The 24,930-nt window shown below is 42.2% G+C and overlaps 1 protein-coding gene across 1 annotated transcript in view; it reads left to right on the top strand.

Annotated features, from left to right (window-relative positions):
* Positions 1-3,456: 3,456 nt before the first annotated feature.
* Positions 3,457-24,930, top strand: part of IL20RB (interleukin 20 receptor subunit beta) — a 306,603-nt gene continuing 285,129 nt past the window's right edge. The window contains exon 1 of the mRNA XM_078667886.1: positions 3,457-3,625. Coding sequence (XP_078524012.1) covers positions 3,562-3,625 — 64 coding nt within the window. The 5' untranslated portion in view covers positions 3,457-3,561. The remainder of the gene's footprint in view (positions 3,626-24,930) is intronic.

The raw sequence follows: 24,930 nt of genomic DNA, 5'->3' as shown, positions 1-24,930 counted from the left end.
TGGGGAAAACTGTCCCCATAATTTTATTTCGCCTCTAGCCATCCTCCTCTGTGGGTGGAGCTACAGAATATTATACTGCTGGTGAAGGTGAGCCGAGGGTGAGCTGAATCTTCCTTGTCAGAATATCTGTTTCTCAAAAACACTCCAATGCCCCTAGAGAATGTTGTCTTCTATCATGAATCTCCTGGTAAAATCTATGAATAGCTCTGACTCGATTCTGAAAATTCAGTCTGTAATTTTAATAGAATTTCCATGAAATATGAGGGGTGTTATACGCTGGAATCTAAGCAGGCTGGTGTGTGAGATAGTCTCATTCAAAAAAGAGAAACTGGTGTTCAAGTTGACTGTGCCACCTCAAGAACGCAGGCATACACACAAAAATGTGTACTAGAGATACATTTATCCTCACTGGAGCTCATTTTTATGGAAAAGGACCCTCGTTTCCAAGAACCCTTAAGGGTGGATCTGGGGAAATATTGCTCAGCTGGAAACTGAAGACTTTTTGATCTTTAAACTGAAAGAAGAAAAAAAATGAAGTGACAGTGGAAAAACCACGGTCCCAAGCCTCGGACCCTATGAAAAGGAAAGATCGAAAAAAGGCTAAAAGAAAGATGAGAAAATTAAATATAAAAGGGTCTAAAAAAGTTACATTCTCTCTGGAAATTCTTTATACAGAGAACATAGTAGACTCTGGGGAAAGTGTACAGCCATCTGTTGCTATCGAGAGAAAGTGTAAGTCAAGTAGGTTGATGTCAACAGAGGAGCCAGTAATAGTGGATAAAAAAGGTACTGTTTTAGATTAACAGGATGAAAAGATGATTATTGGCTCGAAGAATATCCTCCGAAACGTTCATCCACTCTGGGACTCTAAAAAGGGATTATTATCCTCATCTTCTGTTTTGAATCTGATCTCAACTGCATTTGTGCCTCGTCGATTTCCTGATGCTCTGGAAAATGGCTCTCAATACCATCATTTTAGTCAGAGAAACGTTTAGTTAAAGAGGAGTGAACTACAATTTATAGGGTAAAATAGTGTCTCTTTCTCTAAACCCAAGACAAATAATATTACTAACTCTGAATGTCAGAAATATATAACTTCCCTTTATGCTTTGAATAACGTGATGGATAGCAATAGGGAAATGGACTCCCTTGGAAGGATCTTAGATTGGAGATGTCCTTCTCTCCACCTCCATCTAGACAGGAGGTGTTACATTATCTTACGGCTGCCAGGAATCCCGGTGCAAGAGGTCCAGATCAATTACCTATTACCATCATAAAACTGGATCTGGACTTATGGGCGTCTAATTTAGCGGGGCTCTTCCGTTATTGCTATCATACAGGAGAGGTTCCTAGCTCTTGGAAGGGTAGTATCATCATACCACTACATTAAAAAAACCTCTAAACATACCAAGTAACCATAGGCAGAGCACCTTGTTGGACGCCACAGGAAAGAGTTTTGCAAAATGTGTCTACTCTAACCTACTTTAATAGGCAGAGGAAGGAAACATTATACCCTTGGAACAAGCTGGGTTTAGAGCTGGTCACTTGACCTTGAATAATATAACTGTGGCTAATTTGATCCTGGAGAAACATGTGAAAAGAGGTTGAATGCATGTCTATGCAACTCATATTGACTGTTGAACTGCTTTTGACCACACAGATAGGCAGCCTCTTTGGAGGAATTTGAGTGCCATGGGAATGCCAGGGATCTTTTAAATGTATTATTGCCCTTCATACTGATACGTGGTGTCACGTCATGTTAGGAGGTAGGCGGGATAAGACTCTGAAAATCCCCACCGGAAATGGAGTGAAACAGGGATGTCTGCTGGCCCCTCTTCTTTTCTAGTTATATATGGCGGATCTCCCTGAAGTGATTAGTAGGACAGCCAGTGACGCTCCATAGCTAGGTTCTACCCTGTAAGTACACTTCTATATATGGACAATATCGTCCTGCTAGAAACTGACACCAAAAGGTGTCCAGAGAAGTCTCGATACCTTATCAACATACTCTGATACAAATTTTCTGAATGTGCTTACAAATAAAAGTAATCTTATGAGGTGTCGACCAAAGGGGTGACAGATAAATACAAAGTATACGTGGTTTCTTAGTAAATCAGCCGTAGAAGTAGTAAAATCGTATCCTTATCTCGGAAGCATTATTTCAGAATAGCTAAATTTAGGTCGGGAGATACCAGGTGGAACTTGTAATTCCAGCCACACACTAGCCCCGCATTTGAATTTAAATTGCTCATAAACATGGCCTTAAAGCATTTGAGTCCTTCATAAGCACAACACAACCACACAGAGTTAAGCAAATGTAGAAGCCACTTTCTTCAGAACAGTGACAGCACACGGCACATGCAATTGCCCTTCTTTTCCACCACTGTGTCATTTGTCACAGATCTAGGACACCTCCTTATGAGTGGCCCGCTAATCCCAATAACCCCAGTCAGGAGAGTTGGCAAGCCAGCTGGAAAGGCAAGTTTTCTAATTCCACATAGATATTGCAGCAACAAACATCGTTGGGGGTGGGGGGAGGGTTCACTGGAACGAATTGAAACAACTTGGAACTGGGCACCTGTTTTATCCGCAAGAACTTAGCTTTCCTTGTTGCAGCAGGTGGAGGGGCACTGAGGCCCTGAGCTCTGATTGTTGCTGTACCTTATAATTCAAACAGCAGCCGGGGCACATTTCCCATCTAAGGACTGTGACACACTGGCTACGCTATTGTATTTCAGCCAGGAATTCATCAACTATTGTTAAAACACACGGCCTTGTCGCATTCATGGATTTTGCTTAATTTTGAATTGCCAATGCATTACTATAGGAAAACAATATTTTCCCTCAGTGCTAGAAGTGCTACGCAGTGCTTAATTTGTAAAATAATTAGTGCAGGTGCTGAACACTTTTCTTGGAATTCCATAGCTGGCAATGGCAAATGTCAGGATTTCCAAATACCAAAGTTGCACAATCTGGATTCTACCTCTTGCTTTTTTCTTATCCCACCATACACTTCATCCCCATGTATTTTACTCATGCAGGTTCTCTTTCATCTCTGCTGACTCACTACGTCATTTTTGTTCCATCTTTCTTTTCCTCCCACTTTTTCTGAGTTTCTCCCTCTTGCTCTGGACAAAGGTCTGGTGAGGCCCTATTAAAAGCCGGTCCCCAAAATGAAGTGCGGGTGGGCACACCTACAGCCACCGCTCAAAGTTAAGCACTGGGTATAGGTTGCATCCCCAGCCGAAGAAAGACAGAGGTTGGTTCCCACCGGCGAGGGCAGGTCAGGCACGTTCTCCTTCTGAGAAAACAGGTTTGAATGAGAACACTGCTGACACACTCGGGAACTCCCCTCTGGGAAATGCGGCGTGATGCACGCACCGAGAGACAACTGGTTGCCTCCCTCCCCGCCCCCGTAGCTGAGGTGGGAGGAGCCTGCCCCGGGATTCAGAAGCGCGTGCTCGTGGACTGTCTGCTGCTCTGAGGATGGCCAGGCTTTGGCGCGAGAATGACCGGGACACCCAGGGACTCTGGAGGGCCGCGCGGAGCTGAACCCCCACAATGAGTCACCGCGGCAGGCTGCTGGCCTGTCTCCTCGCCGTGTTGGCTCCAGCAGTGCTAGCAGGTAAGAGTGGGAAGAGGAACTTCCGGCTGTCTGTGATGGAGGCTCTACAGTAGCTCATTCGGCTGGCACCTGTTGCAGAGGTCCGAGTCTGACCCGCAGGCCACAGGTTTCAATGCCAGTGATGTATCTTTTTAGTTTAATTAATTTATAAAGACCATCATTTCATCTGCACTGTATGGGATTGATTTTCATTTGGGTGGCACAGAGGGTTAATGCACATCCTGCGAAGATCTGTTTGTAACCTATTGGTCATGTCATGTGTTCGAATTTGGGACAGTGCAGTCCTGTTTTCCATCTGACTGAGTTTGAAGTTATGCCTTCCCATTAAGTTCAATAAAAAAAATACAGTTATACAAGAGAGAGTCAATCAGTTGGGAAGTTGAAGATGAAAGCATGTATTACCATCTGCTCATTCACAAGCTCAAGTTTTGAGCAGGAGGAGGTACTTGTAACCGGGTAAATAGATCGCATGTCAATATCCTATCGGAAAGTCCTAGAGGGTAGTCCCAGAGTGACTCGGCATCTCTTTTGTGGTGATAATTAGGTATGCAATATTTTGATGCAGTAAATACCTGACCAATTTGGAAATGTATATTTGTAGGAATCACCTCAAAATGCACGTCACGATTACTTTAAAAAAAAAAAAACGAGGTCAAATGGCAATCTCATAGACGAGTAACTTCATGGCGAAAGCCGAATTGCCGGTCTGGTGGCAATCTTCTGATATTTTAAGCCCTGTATGGTGTTTGTGAGTGCAGTAATTATGCCCTACCTGAATAACTAGATTTTTATATGATGAATGGCCATTTATAAAGCAGTGATGAATCCCCTGGTTTAAATCCCATTGTGCCGTCCCTATTAACTTTTCATCCACTTGTTTGGCTTTTGACTCAATCTAAACTAGTCATACCAGCCATTCAGGAACAAATGCACCTTCAGGAACATGTTGTCACATGACAGACCTTTTACTCAGCACTAAAGCCATTTCTGGGTTGACCCTAATATGTGAATGGCAAGTGCTCATTTTTACAAGCATTTTTATGGAATGCTGACATATAGGCACTCATTATTATAGTACATTTCATTTCAGCAGCGTTGACAATTTTATCTTCTAATTGTTGTCAAGCTTGTGTGCCAACCGGTCATTATTACGATGTAAATTCATTTTTTGTTTTTAACAATTTCATTTTAAAAACTCTTATATTTTTATACGATTTCCTATTAGTGTTCTCCTTGTCTTGATATTTCAATATTGTAATACTTCACATGATCAGTTAGTTTCTTTAATTTACAACCTCATAATTTGAGGTACTTTTAATTAGGGCTCCCCGTTTTCCGTTTTTTCTTGATTTTTTCAGAAAAATATAGAGAACATTATTTATTTTCCTGTCTTTATTTATTTTTAAAAGTGGATAAAAATGGAATTTAGGTTGTTTATTCACTGATTCACTTATGACTACCAGACAAGTAGCTGTGTGGATTGACAGGCAAGGGAGTAAAATAGAAAATCATTTTAGTAATGCGACTTGATTAGCAGTAGACGTGCATGAAGTTAATTTGAAAATGTGCATGTTTTCATATAAGTTCATTGATTTATAGACTATGGGTGTTCAAATCACCGAAACCTCTCAGGCATTCAATTATGAGTCTGCACTTATCAGTTAAATGCATTTGGAAATATAATAGTTTCAGGTTTTTGTTTCCCAAAACCTAAAATAAATATATGGATAAATACAGATACAATTTCTGTGATGTTTCTGTTGGTCAAACGCAGTGCGATGCAACGTGCACTATACCAATGTTTTGGGGAAAGTCACCCCATTGTGATTTACTGGTGTCCACTTTGGGGGCTGATGTTTACTTAAAAAATAAAATGTCCTGCCCCAACTCCCCTAAATAAACCCACTCTCTTGAGATTACCAGTCCCTTGCATCTTGTGATTTACCGCTAACCAGAGAGAACACTTCCACTGAATTTGTGGCCTAGCATCCAACCAGGTGACACTGAAACAAGGCTTGTTGTCCTTACTCAATGTCACAGAAGGAAACATTCCTAATTTTTCTTTGGCCATACAAAGTGTTCCCATATCAAACTCTGTAGCTATTGGTGTGACTTTTTTTCCTGTCTTGCGATTTATTATTTTGCCTAAGCCACACAAAATATACATGAAAAATACATTCGTGTAAAAATCTGAATTTCGCCATGCTTTTGAGAGTGTATACATTCTGTTTTCACCACTTTGTACCTAAGTGAAAATTGGCATACTTTTTTGCATGGGTGAAAATCACCCAGCAGGAAAATTCATGGATGATATGCACTCCCATGCACACGCGGAGCTTCAGGCTAACGTCAATATACTTTGAGAACAGGATCTTGACTTAAATATTAATAGAGAGTATCTGTTGTTGGGGGCACGATTTATTGCAGCCTTTTATTTACCTAGAAAACACAAAAAATGTAGCATTTCAAGGGAGGGAAAACTATGATTGGGCGCATACGAAATGAAAAGAAGGAACCTGTGGGTACCACATGAAGGCCAGTAATCGGGAACTACCAGGGCCAGGCAGGCCTATTGCATCACCTGGCATTTCCCACGTGGGCTGCATCAGCCCTTGAAGGCCGATTTGGAAAGCCCAAAGCCGCTACTGGTGCTTCCGACACTTTCTACTCAGATTAACTGCAGCAGCCACAGGGGGCTTCAATAGAAAGTGAGATGAAGGGATAGGGTACAGATAATGCAGCCTAGTTAGGGGAAGAGAGAGAAGGGGAGAGAATGGATGGATGAAAATAGAGAGAACAAAATGAGTGGGGCTTAGTTCAGCATTTTTACCAGGACTGTTTTAGGTTTTCCAATCCCACTCGGGGATCTACGCAAAGGTACGTTCACATACTTAAAACCTTTCTCTCCATTCCTTTATAAAGGGGGAGCGGGGGGGGGAGGGTAACCCTATTCTGTCAAAATAAAAGTTATTGGACATCAAGCAGATAACTTTACCCCAATGCCCATGTTGGGTTCGGTCAGTGATACTTCTCAAAATGTACGAAAGAAGATCTCGAAGGCAGATGTCACCTCACGGCCTGTCCACTCTTCTGACCAGGTATCCACCGTGGCTTCCCCGCACACCTTCCTTAACCCGCCAAAGTTACCAGACTGGTATTGCCACTTGACACTTAAAATGGATCACCCTGGATGTTTTTTTTTCTGTCACAGAAATCTAGAAGTAGAGCAAACTTACCTCTTTCTGTATACCAAATTTCAATATGTTTTAAGGAATTTATTTTGGTGGTTTAAATATGGTTCATGTTTGCTACAAGGCACGTTTCAGCACATTAAGGGTTTCGGTTTGAATCTTGGCAGTTTGGGACTTCCTTGTGATGGAGGCATTCAAATACTATAAGAAAATCATGTCATTGCTTAACATCTGCTCCAAAACCACTTTACAGGAGCGTAGTGCAGCCTTATCTGGGTCTCATACTAGCTGTGGGACGGCGGTGCTCTGACATATTTTTCTCTCAGACTGGTCACAGAGCCTGGCCTCTTCAGGAATCTCAATGCTCACACTGGCTGCACATATTGGCATCTCTCAGTTTGCCTCCTCCCATACACAGAGCAGTAGTTTAGGGTCCGATTTAGATATTGATGGACTGGTTACTCCGACACAACGGGACGGATATCCTGTCCACTGAAATATAAATCCCATAACATCCTATTGGATTTAGATTTTGGTGGATGGGATATCCGTCACCATTGTGACAGAGTACCAGTCCACCAAGATCCAAAACAGGCTCTAAGTGAGTGAGGTTTAAGGGTGTGAGTCTTAGATTTCCCACCCATCTTGCAAAAGAGTGTTTGTCAAGCAGAGATTGGGTCTCTATATCACCAGGATTAGGAGGGTAAAGGTTTTGGTTGTTAAAGTAGTCGATAAGAAGAATGGACATTTAAATTTTTTTATTATAATTCTTGAAGCCCTTCAAATCTATGGGTCTGATTCACAAAAGTAATCTGGGACAAAATCCTAACTTTACGACTTTCGGTATTCACAGAAGGCATTTAAGAGTAATAAAGTTAGGATTTTGTCTCAGTCGAACTTAAATTTTGGTCTTAAGTTAAATTTCAGACAAACTAAGTTTAACTAAGACAAAATCCTACCTTTACGGCTAGGATTTTGTCTTAGTTAAATTTAAGTTTGTCTTAAGTTTAATTTAAGACCAAAACTTATGTTTAACTGAGACAAAATCCTAACTTTAGTACACCTAAATGCCTTCTGTGAATACCGAAAGTAGTAAAGTTAGGATTTTGTCTCAGATTACTTTTGTGAATCGGGCCCGATCTGTTTATTTTGTGTTGAATAGGTAGAGTTTGCCAACACGCAATAGAAGACTGGCAAGTTGAGCACATGCTACTGAATACAGTGCACTTTGTAGGTTTCAATCCAGTAAGACAGCTCATCGGGCTATGTGCCTGCTGTAAGGACCTGGGTGAAAAACTTTCAGATCATAGGTTCCAGTGATGGTAGGAGAACTTGGTGGGCAAATAAAACGTGCTGCAAAAAACAAATGTCTATGATATGTGTGTGTGCCTATGTGTGGGTGCGCATGCACATGTGTGTGCCATCAAGGATGTCTGTTTTTAGGTCTTTGATATTTGGCATGAACCCAAATTCAAGGGGCAGTAGACCGCATTTCAGAGAACATTTTTCTTCCAGCCAGAAATCTCAAGTTTGAGCTGCCATTCTTAAAACAGTCTATTTTGCTGTGGAGGCTAAAAGCAAAATGTGACCAGGAGTTGGAGGTTGTGATAGCAACATCACCGAAACCAGTGGATAATTTGCCTTCTACGGGTTCTTTCACTCAGCTTTCCATCAATAGAAAAAGTTGTCTTGCAATATTTGAGCGTGGATGTGTTTGAAAATAGTGAATGTAGCTTTGCATATTTGCAGCTAGAGACATGAGTCACGATTGCCATGCTAGAAAAAGAGCTTTGAAGTGCGAACAGATATATGCAGGGTCACACGAATTATGCGTTTGTGCTGCCGCAGAGATTTTCGCATATTTGTAATTTGCTACATTTGCCACATATTCTATCATCTGCAGTATAATCTGAAAATTTTAGCAAAAAAAATTGTTGCTAGCTCACACAGTTCAATAGTTACTAAAACGCAGCAACATGTGTTTCCGTTCAGTCAATTTCAGTCAGCTCAATTTGGGTGTTAAACTGGTATTAATGAGGTGCAACTAATGCTTAGATCGTGATAAGTTTAAAAATAATAAAGCAATACTAACACAAAATGTGCAGCATAATGCAGCATATTTTGCCTTTTCTTGCCACATAATTTACTCTAATCTGTCTCATAATTGGGCCCTTCCCAGCTGCCTAATTCTAGTGGCCCTGGATATCTGCAAGGGATCTAAGTATCAGTACTGATACACTTACTACCTCCTGCTATAAAACAAAGAAGTACAAGGAATGTTGTGCACTTTTGTCCTAGTCATTCACACAACACACCTCTCTTTCTTAAAACAAAGAACTACTTAAACAGAGGGCCATTGGTATGAATATATGAATGAAAATATCTCTAAAGCGCAATGTTACTATGAGTGTGTCCCGGTACTAATGCAACATGGCCACAAGAGATCATCAAACACCCTACAATTTGAAGAGGTGATCTTTCAATTGCTTCCGAAAAACGGTTGCCTGGAATACATCTGAGTTGGAGGGGAAGCTCATTCCAGTGCTCAGCTGCCAAAACAGCAGGCCAAACTACCCAACTTCTTACATTTAGTGTGAGGAATGACTAGCAACGTGGTAGATTGTGAACGCAAGGTTCTTCGTGGGCTGTATTAATTTAGCCAGTTGGACAGGTATATAGGACCAGCCTGGTCAAAATCTTGTTGCCCGATGGTCAAGGCTTTAAAAACAATCCTTTTTCTCACTGGTAGCCGATGCAGTTTGTTACAGTAGTGTGATACTGAGGCATGTTCAGGAAGCTTAAAAAAAGCTTAATTGCTGTATTCTGCACAGTTTGCAGTCTCTGTATTAGGTAATCTGGGATCCCCAGATAGAGAACATTGGAGTAATCCAATCTGGAGAGAATCAAAGCCTGGATTACTGATTTCCTGGCTTCTCATGGCAGGGAATTGAGAAATTTCTTTAACATCTCGAGTGTTCAGCAGGAGGTTTTCACCACTGCCAAAATCTGATATTTAAATGTAGGTCTATGTCGAGGTGCTGTGAGGGTGAGGGATAGTGTAAAACTGCTCGGCCAGGAACCTGACCAACCGGGAAAGGGGTTAGGGCCAAACAGCAGAATCTCTGTTTTGTCAGGAGTACATTGTAGGCAGATGGCTTTAAGCCACCCCATCACTGCAACAATGCACCCCACCCCCTTCCCCCTCTACGCTCCCTTCTTCCCGTCTTCTATCCCTTTAATGTTTTTCTGTTGAGACCTAGCAATTTGACCAATGCCCGGTGGAGCTACCTGATAGCTGAAGAGGAGATGGGCTGTATATTGCCCCTCGGCCCTCACCTACCCAGCCGGACCTTGGGCAGATTTTCCCTTCATCTCTCAGTCGTATCTATACCCTACCCCTTTTTCCCCTTCTCCCCCTTCCTCACTCCATTTTCCTTTTCGTCCATGCTCCTTAAAAGTTTTTATTAATATCTTTGGTAACTTGTAACTGATGTAAGTTTTCAACTATGTGGAACCTTATGTAAAGTGCTCTGATAACTTCAGGTCTAGCCAGCGCTATAGAACACTTTTTAAATAAATAAAATAAATACATAAATAAATAAATAAAATGTTTCTTTGTCTACTGTCAAATTGTCTTCATAGGACAGCAGAAGCCGGGTATCATCTTCATAAGAGACAATTTCAATGCCAAAGGCTACAATCAGAAATGCAAGTGGGGACATGTAAATGTTAAAAAAGCGTTGGGCTCAGGGCTAAGCCCTGAGTTATCCTGCACTTAAAAGTCTTCACATCTGAAAAGAACAGCATAAGCCGCACAGCCTGTTGTCTATTGTTAAAAAATGGCGCAGCCACTCAAATGCCATCCTTTCCACCCCAATCGAGGCTATGTGCTGCAAACAGGATCTCATGTGAGACCGTGTCAGACACTGTGGAGCGGACTAACAAAATCTGGCCGGTCTTGGGGCCAGAATCCAAAGTTAGCTAAATGGAATTAGGTATTTCCATCAGCGCTGTCTCTGTGCTATGGTGAGCCCTGAAGCATGATTGTGACAGGTGAAGGTTGAACGTATCCAAAAATGTCGTTAAGTGGGCATTCACAAGCTTCTGAAGTAGCTTTGAGACCCCAGGGAGCAGGAAAATGGGTCTAAAGTTAGACAGGATTTTAGGGTCAGCGTTAGGTTTTTTGAGGAGAGGGATAACACTTGTCTTTTTGCAAGAGTTAGGGACCATCCCTAATGGCAATGAGGCAGCAAAGAAATCTAGATATATTGGACTTAAACTGTCCCCTAGTTGCCTTAAAATATGGGGAGGGAACGGATCCAAAAGGGAACCAGTCCTATTTATTTAGACACCCCTTCAGTTCCTCTTCGGTGGGTGGAATACAGTGCAACAGTTGACACTGAACTGGGGGCTTTATTGGACTCGAAGCTGCGCCCATAGACTCATTGCGGTTCAACCTCAAGAGGTTAGACTGAATCTTAATAAATATACTTCTCTTAGGGTCAATACAAAAGGGGGTGGTGATGGACGGAGCATCTGAATCAATCAAACACTCACACCCAGTCAAAAAATCTGGGTTTAATCCATCACCGTTCTTTAGCCCAATCTGCCACCCCAGTTCAGACATGGCTATATGCAAATCAGTCTGACCCTGTGCCTCATGGGAACAGTCCAGCCCGAACTGCCAAGCCATGTCTTCCCTGGACCAGAAACAAGATTCCGAGGACCGGTTTCTGGCATTCCAGCCGCCTTGCTTGAATCCAGTGGCAAAGTGAGCAAGGGACTCACGTCTGAGCATACCCTGCCACACTTATGGCGGTCAAAGCGGTACAAAAGGGGGTGGTGATGGACGGAGCATCTGAATCAATCAAACACTCACACCCAGTCAAAAGATCTGGGTTTAATCCATCACCGTTCTTTAGCCCACCCTGCCACCCCAGTTCAGACATGGCTATATGCAAATCAGTCTGACCCTGTGCCTCATGGGAACAGTCCAGCCCGAACTGCCAAGCCATGTCTTCCCTGGACCGGAAACAAGCTTCTGAGGACCGGTTTCTGGCATTCCAGCCGTCCTCAGCCCGGCTTGCTTGAATCCGGTGGCAAAGTGAGCAAGGGACTCACGTCTGAGCATACCCTGCCACACTTATGGCGGCCAAAAACGGTACAAAAGGGGGTGGTGATGGACGGAGCATCTGAATCAATCAAACACTCACACCCAGTCAAAAGATCTGGGTTTAATCTATCACCGTTCTTTAGCCCATCCTGCCACCCCAGTTCAGACATGGCTATATGCAAATCAGTCTGACCCTGTGCCTCATGGGAACAGTCCAGCCCGAACTGCCAAGCCATGTCTTCCCTGGACCGGAAACAAGCTTCCGAGGACCGGTTTCTGGCATTCCAGCCGTCTTCAGCCCGGCTTGCTTGAATCCAGTGGCAAAGTGAGCAAGGGACTCACGTCTGAGCATACCCTGCCACACTTATGGCGGCCAAAAGCGGTACAAAAGGGGGTGGTGAGGGTCAAAGCACAGTTTTAAGCTTTGAGAGAATGCTGCCCATCAGATCATGTGAGAGCCATCACGTGTCAGGATAGTCTCTGTTTATCTTTGGGACAGAGGGAGGTATTCTCAATGAATATTTTCAAGGTTCAAAGGGGCATGGGTCTTTCCAGTGATGGGCAAAAAGGCGTATGCAACACAGATACTGCCAAACCCAGCTAAGAGTCTCCGCACCCAACTCTCAACTGGACAATGAATGCATAAAGTGAGTGTGACACCCCAAACACTCTCTTGAAGCTACGCCGCAGCTTAGATAGTTTGCAAAGATAATCCTCTGAGGCTTACACGCCTCACACAGGCTTCAAAGCTGGTGTTCTTATTCTCTTGCGCATTCCACACATGATGACACGACACACCCATTGTTGGTTAGATCACTCCTTTTATTGTCTTTTCTTAATTATATGCAGCAATATGGGGAGAGCTACTCTTTGCCCAAGCTACCTTCTCCCTGTTGAACCCTGGAGGGAGTGTTGTTCCTTCTTCTGTTGCTCGTCTTCGCATGAGATTCCCTTCTTCTGATGCAGATGTGGTGCTGCCTCTATTTCATTTTTATTTGTAGCACTGACTTCAATGCCCACTAGAGCTTGGCCTCTCTGTTCATGCACTAGTGCACTGGCCTAACCACAGGTAACCCTGGATATTTCTGCTCTTGCTGCACTGAATGCACAACATGGCATTTACTTCTTGGTCACTCCTTGCACCAGCTGAAGAGTATTTATCTCTGGTCCTTTTTGATAAGGCACAGTTTGTAGAAATTGGCTCCTCTGGGCTTCTTCACTGCCTCATTGGTTGCAGAGCCTAGAGTGTCTCTCTTCTCTTCTCTTCTCTTCTCTTCTCTTCTCTTCTCTTCTCTTCTCTTCTCTTCTCTTCTCTTCTCTTCTCTTCTCTTCTCTTCTCTTCTCATGATCTCTCTCTCTCTTTCTCTCTCTCTTCCTATGATCTCTCTGGCCTATCTGGATCTGTTTGCTGTCACATTGACTACAACCCCCTGGCTTCCTTATGTTCCATAGGTTGCAGAGGCTTTACTCTGCAGATTTAAGCTCTCTCGTACTGGCTGCACAGCATAGCATCCATAGGTGTCTGCAGTGCTAAATATGAGCCTGTGGGTGCCGGCACGCACTTTTAGGACCGGCACTTATTTTCCCTCATCAGGCATATCCGGAGAAAGATGGGAAAACCGTCACAAAAGGAGAAAGCAGTAACCTGTAAGTGTGAGATAAAGAGGTAGCAGTGCCTGGGAGTGGGTGGAAGAGTCATGAGGGGATTGCAGAATTCGCTGCATACGTATTTAGCGCGCTGACATTTAATAGTGCGGTCTGCGGGCTTCTAAGCAGAGCTTCGGGTACCAACAATCATAATTTTACACATTAGGCACTGGCGTGTCTGCCTGTGGCTCCGCCTTCATAAACTCATCTTTCACGGTCTCACACTGGCTACAGAGCGTCTGTGGGTATCTCCCACCGGCTGCAGAGCTGTGGCTCTGTAAGTCTCTCTACTGTCTCATGGGTTGCAGAGCTAGGCCTTTCAGCAGTTGCCCTGTCACACTCGCTATAAAGCCCAGTCTCTGGGCCTCTTTGCTATATCAGCAGGGGGGTGGAGCTGTAGGGGGGGTGTTTACAGTGTTACACCTCTGCTAATAAATGTATTTTTAGATGAGTAGCTGGGTACAGGTGCTTTCATTCGAGTATTATGGTGAAGTGTCTGTCTGATTTCACCTTAGATTTCTGCATACATACACTGACAAAAACACACACACTCTTTTTCATCTCTGGTTTGAAAGCCCTAAAAATGTTTATTTTACAAAATATTTTGTTTCTCTCATTTAATCCTCCTATTAATCCGTATTCCCCTCCCTTTCCACTGCCTCTGAAGCCTCACTCATACGCCCTGCTTGTCATGTAATGTTCAATTCAATTAAAATCTTTATTGTCTAAGTTAATTAAAACCATAACAATGTCTTACTACAAATAAGGTATCAATATAAAATGATTAAAAGTGTATAAAAGCAAATAACTTGTTGATTGTTTTGTCATGGAAACCGGGAATAGTGTCCTTATCATGAAAGCAATTAAAAGATATTAATAATTCTGTAATGTCAGATTATAGTCAAGTTAAGATTTTAGCAAAGAATAACATTGAAAATCTTTTAGACGCATTTTTAAAATTGCAATAAGAAATCCTAGACATTACTGTATTGGCCGTGCCACGTGGCTTTTCTCATAAAATAATAGAAATTTCATCATTTTGCAGGACAACTGAGGATCTGTTGTACCAAGTCCTCTTATGATAGCAGATCTACAAGTTCGAATTCCTCTATCATTAAAAGCTTTTTTTAGTAACGAAACGCGTTTTGATTTTAAGCTGGGGCAGACACATATGAGGTGGATAAAGTCTTGCTATGCTGCACCACACAAGCTACAAGATTTGATGCCTATATTCTTCCATGCTGGTTGATCTGCTAGGCTTGGTAATACCCCAAATCTGGTGGCCATTAGCTTGCGTTTCATGTGAGACGAGTATGTTGTGCCGAGGTATTCCGCCGGTCGGAGTGAGATATAGGATTGGAGAACCATCCAGCCGTGAGATCTTTTTGCTAAGGTAGCTTTGTCTTCCAGTAATGAATGTAGCTTTGCCGCTTTATTTAATATGCTACGGAAGATTTGGAAGGAAGGGTTCTGTGCCCATAGTTCCTTTATCTCGGTATCCTTCAATGCCATTTTCAAGAATTTGCCCTAGCTTGAATTTGGATCGTCTTCCTGGGCTTGCCACAGGGCGCTATTTAATATATTGGATCGATCCTGCCAAAGTTTATACCAAGTTTTAATCACAGCATATTTTCTCCCTATCTCCTGCTTAATAAGGCCGAATTCCAGTCGGACCTGTGCCGGGGCTACTGTCTGAGGTAGAATGAAGACTTTTTTATAGGCCTTTGTTTGCAGAGAGTCTACGAGTTTACCATCTTTGCCATTTAACACTATGCTTGCATAGGTTAAGGAGGGTAGTAGTTTCGCGGCCATCACTGATGTTAGTGGCGTGAAAGAGGGACCATATAGTTTCTTTGCAACGGCACAGAAAAAGCATAAATAATGCAGTTTCCTTTTATTCCAGATATTGTTTCTGAAATTGAAAATTTAACAGCCAGATTCATCAATGTCCCGTTTTGCGAGTCCTTAATAGCGATTATTAAGGAATCGCTATTAAAGACTCGCAAAACGGGATTCATGTAGAAATCGCAAAGAAAATTGCGATTTCTACTGCTTCCTTATTTGCGATTAGCAATTTGATGATCGCAAATAAGGATGCGATTTCAAGGGTGCCAAGGATGTCCAAAGGACACCCTGTAGCACCCCTGAAATGAAAATGTAGCCTGATGTTGCGCACACACATGTCCAAAGGACATGTGTGTGTGTAACATACAACTTTGCACTAAAGTGCATTTTTCTAAGTTTTCGCTATTTACCACGAAGTCAGACTTCGCGGTAAATAGCGGCCAAAAATTGCGAATGCGCAATTCTTAAATGGTTCATGAATTGCATTTAAGGAATCTCAAATAGAGATTCCTTAAATGCAATTCCTCGCAAAATAGCGATTTCGCATTTTGCGATTTAAATATTGCGCTCGCAAAGGGCCAGATTCCCTTGATGAATCTGGCTGTTAATCTTTTATCTATGTATACCTCTATGTACTTATAAGTACTTACTATTTCAAGGCGCGTCTCTCCCAATTTGAATTGATACTGATACCGTAAGCAATTTGTGACTGACATAGTTTTTGTTTTAGTGTTGTTATTTTCCAGTGCATTAGTTTCAGCAAATATTAAGAGCTCATTAAGTGCTCTTTGTAGGCCTACTTGGGTCAAACTAAACAAAACTATATTGTCTGCTTACGAGAGATGCGTTATGGGCAGTGTTCCCAAGCGCGGAGGATGTGTGTTTACTTGATCCAGTCGGGGTGAAAGGTCTGCCATAAAAAGGTTAAATAGATGGGGGGGCTAATACACAGCCTTGTATAAGTCCAGTCACAGTATGTATCTTTTTTGATAATTTTGAACCATTCGCCATTTTCACGCGGACCCACGTGCACGTATACAGTTGTATAATGGGTCGTAACATTATTTTCGGGAGTTCCAGGTTCTGTAGTTTGGTCCATAGCAGCCCACGGTTCACACGATCAAATGCGGCTTTAAAATCTATAAAACACAATTGTAGTGGTCTTCGCTGGCGTATGCACTTATCTGCTATTGTGACAAGGGCTAAAATATTTGTTGTTGTACCACATCTTTTACGGAACCCAGTTTGATTAAATGGGATCTGCCCTTTCATGTTGGACCATTCTGCCAAGTCCTCCAGGATTAGTGAGGCAAAATATTTAGCTTCCACGTCCATAAGTGCGATTAAGCGATAGTTTGCCGGGCCTGCCCTATCACCTCCCTTGAAAATCGGATTAATAATTGACCCTTTCCAACTTGGGGGAAGGGTATTATTTAAACCGATTTCGTTGTAGAGTCCTGATAACGATTTTGCCCAGTAGTTAGGATCAGCCCCAAAGATAGCCTGGGGATGCCATTTGGGCCTGGAGCCCCATCGTGGCGGCCCTTTTTTATTATCCTGGCAATGTCTTCAGCTATGTAGTATTGACTTTCCGGGGCTGGAATGGGACTGAGATCTTGCCTGACAGTTTTAGGTCAAGAGTTTTGTTGTTACTATTAGTTACTATTTTCGTGAATGCTGTGTGATCTTCAAATGTTTTGCTTAGATGAACTACCCAGCTGTTCTCTGTTACTGTGGCATTATTTATCACTTTTTTTGATCTAATTGTGCCGTTTACTAATTCCCAAAAGAGCCCGTTGTTTCCTTGTTTGGCACTAAAAAGTAACTTCGTCCAGAAAGTCTCCTGATGTGCTTTCTGGTCTTTCCAGATTTTAATTTTATATGGCCTCTTGATATTTTTTATTTCCCGCCAGGTGTGATTTGGGACTTTCTGTGCATTATTTTTCCTCATCGCCTTTCTCAGTTCTTTTCTTAACGAGTAGGCTTTGCTGGACATATTTGCATTGGGCTTGAACATTCTAGACTGTGCATAATTAATTTTAGGTGCCTGTGTTAATAATCTGTTCGTGAAGATGGACCAATTCTCAACTGAATTATCGCTGGATACAATCTTTGCTTCAATTATTTCTTTTGCTAATGATGTTAGTTCAGGCAATGTTTCCATTGACCATCTTATTTGTTTCAGATTGGTTGTAGTCAGATGACCCATCTCCATGGGAGCCGGGCGATGCTTTAGATAGCCTGTTTCCAGTTCGAACACCTGATATGAATGATCACTTCGAGTTGAGTGCTTGATCGTAAATGTTGTCACGCGAGCGTGTAAAGGAAGCATTAGAATTGTATAATCTAAGATTGACTGTGAGTGGGCACCCTGATAAGTCCACCGCGGGGGAGTGTCATCTTTAGTTCTACCATTTAAGACTCACAAGCCTAGAAGTTCTAGTGCCAAGACCAGCTTTTGCCCATACAGATTGTGTCTCTTTATTGAAGAGGATGATTGTACAGGAACAGACCATAGTTCGTTGTCCGCTGTCAGATGGTCATCATCATCTGGTGTATGTATTAAATATGAATTAAAGTCGCCGGTTACTATCATCTCCCAGGCTGGGTTTTCATATCTGATCGAGGTGATTATCGACATTAAGTTTTCAGATTGTACCGCTTTTCTCCTGGCATTTGGATGAAAGTAGAGATTTATTAAAATTACTGTTGTGTGATTTTTAGGCCCCTCGACCAATTTAATTACTTGTAAGTCTGAAGTCGATAATTGTTCCGTTTTTATATCTAAAGCTGTTGATATATATATATCTTGCTAGGCCACCCTTCGGCCTTCCATGTTTATGTGTTCTGGTTGTCGTTACATGGTGGAGAGTGTAGTTGGCCACTTCCTTGCACTTCATCAGTCAGGTTTCTTGGAGGGCGATGATGTCATAATACTCCCAATATACTGGAGCATTGTTTTCCTCTAGTTCTTTTTTTGCATCCGCGATATTTCAGGATTGAAATTTTACAATGCTATTATTGGGGCTTTTACCATTTGTGGCAATTCATTCTATTTTCTGGGCGTTTAGGACTGTGGCCATCCAATTCCATTTGTTACTATCTTGTGGGGATTGACTCCCCGTAACATCTTCAGAAGGGATTATTTTTCTTCTAGCGATTTGAAGTACTGAGTACACTGGGACGATCTGTTGCTCTTCTTTCTGTTTTATTTGGCACAAATTGCAGAGGTGTAGGATATCGTTGCTTGGTTGGCTTAGTCATTGTAATGCCCCAGCCTTCGAAGTCTTGTCTGACATTCATTATTAGGGCTACTATTTCATCGTTTTTCCAGGTCGATAGTGTTTTTTCCATGCTACTATTTTCTTCTTTGTCAATAAATTCAATTGACAGGAGGTCTGAGGTAGTCAAATGCTTTAAGGTAGGAATTTCAGCTATAAGTCTTAATATGTTCCTTCTGTTGAGGAGGTCGTGTTGCCCCTGAGAGATGTAATGGGGGGTTAATATGATCTGCTTATTCAAAATATTTTCTTGACTTTTACCCGACGGTTTAACTATAGATGTTGAACATTGAAGTACCTCTCTTTGTCTGACTCCTGTTAGTGTATTGATTTTGATTCTCATCTTTTCCTTCAATACGTCTTCTTTTAGGAGATTTGTTTGCTCCAGTTCAGTGGTGCCTTTTGTTTGCCCTGAGTTATTCCTAGAATCAGATGATTGCTTCACACACGTCGGCTCTGATACCTCCCTTTGGTTTAATCCATGTCTGTCACCTATTTGTATATTGATTTTAGTTGTCAAATTTTTCAATCAAAATATCTTTTTTAGGCAAGTTTCTTTGCTCCATCTCAGGGATGCCCTTTATTTGCACTGGGTTGATCCTAGATTCCGATGATTGCTTCACATGTGCCGATACCTCTCTTTGATTAATTGCTGGTCTATCCCCTGTTGATTTATTGATTTTTATTGTGTATTTTTCCTTATCTTCCATCCCATTTAGGGGGTGTCTTTGCTCCATCTCTGGGCTACCCGTTGTTTGCACGGGGATGTTCCTGATAGTAGATGGTCGCTTCACAAGAGTTAGTTCTGGTGCACATAGCTTTTGTATTTGATTTACTTGCAGCCTATTAAATGTTTCATCCGTTTGTGAATTATGACTTAGTGAGGTTAATGAGGTGTAATCTCCTTGTGGTTGCTCTTCCTCTACTGTAGTCATTTTATCAATATGTGTACTTGGCATTTCTGAAGCTGTGTTAGTTTTTTTGGTCTCAAAAATTTGGAACAATCTCCTGCTGGTATTCATATCTTGCATAGTGTTATGATTGTTCTTTCTGGATTTCCTGGCTCTTTTCCTCTGTCTCTTGGTTTGCCGGCATGTCTCTGTCTTACCTTGGCCATCTAATGGGTCCTGATGGGCATTTGCATGGGCCATGTTTTTGTCTCTCAATCTTATCCCTTCGCTGCTCATCATTGGTTGATCCTTCCCAGGAATATTGTTTCTCTTTTTGAGACATTCAGCTCTATCCAAGTTCATCGATGTATATACCTTGTTCTGTACTTTTGAGTATCCAGGAATAGTGGTTTGTAGGTTTGGCTTTGAGGTCTTACTCAAAAGATTTGTGTGTGTTGCCCCACCATGGTCAATCTTTTGCCTTTTGTTTAAAATGCTTGTTAAAATAGCTGGAACATTACTAAGCTTGTCGAATATTGGGCCCAAAACACAGTTTTTGCCTACTACTGCCTTTATTTCTCGCTCTTTGTTAGTCAGATCCGCAAACGTTTCCAATTATGTGTTAATTCCTACGATATATGAGGCAATTATATTCATCAGGTCAATCTGGGTATCTAACTTGTCCGATTGCATATTAAGTGCTGTTATTGTGGTTTCTAGCACTTTTAATAGTGATGAATATGCGGACTGCTTGGTCCCTTCTTTTATTTCCAACATGGGCTTTCCTCTACTATTATATCCACTTCTATCCTGTTCTACTACTTTATCTGCTGTTATTGTGGTATTCTGAAAAAGACCTGTTGCGTGGTCACTTTTTTGCAGCTGTGCCGTCAGATCTTGATCATCCCTTTTCATATTGTGACTTATTAGATTCAGAGTTTGTATTTGCTGGTCCAGTGTACTTGATATTTTGATTATTGGTTACAAGAGCTCTTTCTTTTTTCCTATTATTCTTTACCCTTTTCATTCACTATGTGGTTAAGAGTCTCGGCTTCCAGAGCCTGCAGAAGGTCAGTATTGTTTGTTAATGAAATTGAATGCAACCATGAATTATTTTGTTTGGTATTTGCAGATTTAGGGTTATCTGAAGTTTCCAAATGTATCACTTCTGACATTTGTTTAAATGATACTGGATTTAATACTGATTTTGGTGTTGAATGTGAATAGTCAGAATAATCAGAGGCATGGACTTGAAATTTTAACATTATAAGGCAGCGTGATGGTCGGGAAATCTGATGCTATAGACCTCCAATTTTACAGACGAAGTTACATCCCTGTGTATTAGTGGCTGCCAGATCTGGCTATTGTGCTTGACACAAAAGGTTCCATCAGTGTCTTTACTCTCTCTTGAACTGTCTGAAGAGACTGAGTCTTTCCCCTGTCGTATTAGCTGCTGGGCTTGAAGACCTCTGTCTCTTCACTGGTGGATTGTCTGAGGAGCATGGACTGCTATGTTTCTTCAATGTCACAGTGGATGAAGGGCCTAGCCTATCTCAGTTCCTCTCATATCCCATTGGCTGCAGAGTCTGTCCTCTCTTGGACATACCCTGCATGGAAAGAGATGACATGGCACAAACAGTGTGTGGGGATTTGAAACAGAGAGGTCCATGAAGAATAATGACCTTTCTACCCATCCCTTCTGAAGGCCCCGAGTCAAGTTAAGTTTTCTATTAGTCTTGGCACATAAAGGAGATACATTCATGTATTTTACAATGAAAGTGGAGCTATGTGCAGAACAAAGAAAGACTCCTTGTGGTAGAAGATGGGAGTGCAGATGACAGACTAAAAAGTACTGAAGAATAGGGATCCAGAAGCCCTGCAACATATTTCAACCTTTAAGCACCAAAGTGAGATGTGAAAACCTGCTCCCTTGAGCCATGTAGGCCAGGACTCAATTTGGTCTTCCAGGCCTGGTTTGCCTACTGTCTTTCGAGTTCAGGTGGGTACAAGCGAGAACAAGGAAGGTGAAAGTGAAACATTTAAATTTAAATCCATTTTGAATGAATGCGAAAGGCTTCTGTCTTCACATTCCTATGGAGAAGGATTTCAGAATGACGGGGAATGGAAATCCAAGATTAAATTTATAATTAAGGGACCCATTTTTTTTTTTACGGATTTCTTACACAAACACAAACAGAAAACATTTGCTTTATTTGTTTGTGATTATTTTTAAATGAAGAAAAATACAAAAAGGATTAAATATTTTATTATAGCCTTTGTATAGCACTTACCTACTCAATATGAGGCCCTGTAGTGCTCGTCTGCGTGGATAGCACAAAACACCATGTGGTGTATAGTTGGAAGTGTGTTGTCTTTGCTTTGAGCCTTTGTGGGAAGTGTTTCTACCTTGTGCATGATGACTCTTATTGTGTTATGGGACGCAGCACTTAGACGTCTATTGTTACAGTTTGTGGTATTCTGGCAGCACTGATTATGTCTGTAGGCCCCTTTATTGTTATGATACATATATATATATATTATATTATTGGCAGCGATGTGCCCTGGCGCATCTTCTCTTTGTTTCCGAGGCTTCGGAAAACATCAAGCCCACCGCTGCATTCAGGAGGGAGAGACGCGGTGGCAGAGTCACTGAACTCTGCTCTGGGCTCGGCGCACTGCCGCACGGGCCCCCGTGAATTCACGCACCTGGATGTGATGGTTGTGCAGTAACGGGGGGTGCAAGGAGGTCTTTGGCTGTGGCAGGCAGTGCGGGACACGGGGAGTTTTGCTGCCTTGCAGTCCTGTCATCCCCGCTGAGACGTGGCAATCCTGGCAGAACATTGTATGCTGGGACCAGTAGTTCCTATCCACATTGGAGTAACCCGAGCAGGTGACACTGATTACGGCTAGGGGGAGGAGCTAACCGGAGTATTTACCTGAACATGGTGGGGCAGAACTGTTAAGCGGCGCACTCTTCTCCCGTATCACATGCTGGGCGCTGAGGAGGCCACACGGCCGAAATGCATACGCCCACCCGCGCTATTGTGCTTTGCTGCATTAAAGATTCTCCGTTGTGTTCCTCCCAAGTGGCCTCAGACTTTCTTTTTTGGAAGGTGATTGGACATATATATATATATATATATATATCCAATTGAACAACATACAACAGTGAAGGCACTTCACAACATCATGTAACTTTCTTTTATTTGCCGGACTTGCGGGGCAAACAACATAGCTCATTTCAGCTTGAAAGTCCGCCAAAGTTCCAAACGCGTTTCGGACGTGATCTCGACCTTTGTCAATGGTTTCAGCTTGTGTGGAGGCAAGGGCAGCATTACTTCCCATCGCACTCACGGTGGATTTTTAAAGTTTTGCCCATGTGGGCGTGTGCACGCTTTGCTCTCTGGTTGTAGTAGTTCTTAATAGTATTACCTGTTAGGTGCCTTGATAATCTCCATTGTTGCAATTGTTCAAAATACCCCAGTGGGTCACTGCAAATAAACTGTGCCGTAGCTCCGCTATTTAGAGTCCAAGCAAAGCGGACACGCTGATTCCAGGTGCGCCAATCTAGTCATGGCGCTGGAGCCGCAGGGTTAGCGGCGGGGTGCCTTCGCGACCCGGGCAGGCCACTACACATCAAATTGAAAAACACCCAACAGTGAAGGCACCTCACAACATCGTGTAACTTCCTTTTATTTGCCGGACTTTCGGGGCAAACAACATCGCTCATTTCAGCTTGAAAGTCCGCCAAAGTTCCAAAAGCGTTTCAGGCGTCATCTCGCCCTTTGTCAATGGTTTCAGCTTGTGTGGAGCAAAGGCAGCATTACTTCCCAGTTTCTTTTATATTCTCAATCTTATTTCCTATGCTGGCTCTGGTATGAGGTCGTCTATTCTGAGATCTTTTGGATCTGTGGGAGCCATCAGGGGCAGATAAAGTTTGAGGGGTATCCAGAGATCTTCCGAAATGGATTATGCTACAGTCTTATAAATGACTGTCTTCAGGAGGTACCAAGTAAGGACAATTGTCAAGATGCGTTGCGCAATGTTCATCCTTTTTATTTTCAGTGACATCATAGAATGTGGTCCTCAGAGCATCTGGCTCTTCAGCACCTGCAGTGTGGACTAAGTTAGAGTCTTTCGGTGACCAGCAATGTGTGGCAGAGCTCTGCAGGTTCTTCGTTTGAGTTACTCTTAGCACTGCCATGACTGACAAGCCAATATATCTGTGCAAACCGATAGTATTTGGAGTTCAGAACGGGATTAGATTTCCTTTCATTGCTGGAGATGCTCCCACGTTGACAGTACAATACTACTGTTTTCAGGCGACTCTTGTACTTTATCAGCCTCGGCTCATGCAGGTAAGAGCGGTGGGGCCAGGGGGAGGATTTCGACAGACAATGAGGGAAAATCATTTATTTATTTATTTTCCCTCGTCGTCTGTCGAGATCCCCTTCCCACCGCCCCACTGCTCTTACCTGCTTGAGTCGCGGCTGTATTTTATGGCTTCCAGTAGCTCTAGACAGTCTTAAATCTTTTAAAATATATATAAATATACTAATTACATGTAGATTATTTCATAGAACACAAAATAAAGTTAGATACATTGTGATACAATTAGCACACACTATATACAGATAAATACTGATGGAAACATTTTAACAAGAAATACTTTAAAACCGGGGCCAATATTTTTATAATTGAGTTGGAACTCTTGAACTAGTTGTTGCGCCCAGGAGATTCCCTGATCCACATATAATTATGGCAAAGTGGTTGCTGGTGTCCCAATCTGTATTTGTGCCCTCTTAACCATTTTGTTGACCTTGGCTACTACCAGGCCTGGAACACTTTTTTTTCTAACAAAGCAAAAACATTGTTCCATGGGCCACTTTTGATTCCCTACTGGAAATTCTTTGTATGTTTGCCATAACAGAATTCGTTTTGCCCAATACCAGAGCTCGCAGAGTTCTTTGTCCACATTTGTAACATTTGTCTTTTATTTTTGAATATTTCTTTAATTTTGTGCCGTTTTACTTCTATTGATTCACTCATGAATTAGGAAAGCATAATAATTACAAAATAGTGGCTTCTTCGGAGGCCAAGCAGTTGATTGTGGTGGGCAATTAAAAGGGTTTACTCAAGTGAGAGCTGGAGAGGTAGACTAGCAAGGTAGTAGAGATTTAAACCGGATTACACAAATAAACAACAAATACAGATATAACTTTTTCCTAGATTAAAAGATGTCTAAATTCATTAGGTATTTGGAAAAAGAGTACCATTACATTGGCACAGTCCCTGAAAATGTTCTTCATGCAGCAAGATGGAAATTAAATCTCTTGAA

The sequence above is a fragment of the Lissotriton helveticus genome, chromosome 11 (genome assembly GCF_964261635.1).
Source record: "Lissotriton helveticus chromosome 11, aLisHel1.1, whole genome shotgun sequence".
NCBI lineage: Eukaryota > Metazoa > Chordata > Amphibia > Caudata > Salamandridae > Lissotriton > Lissotriton helveticus.
Note: the sequence above shows the minus strand (reverse complement) of the source record. Positions and strands in the feature narration are given on the sequence as shown.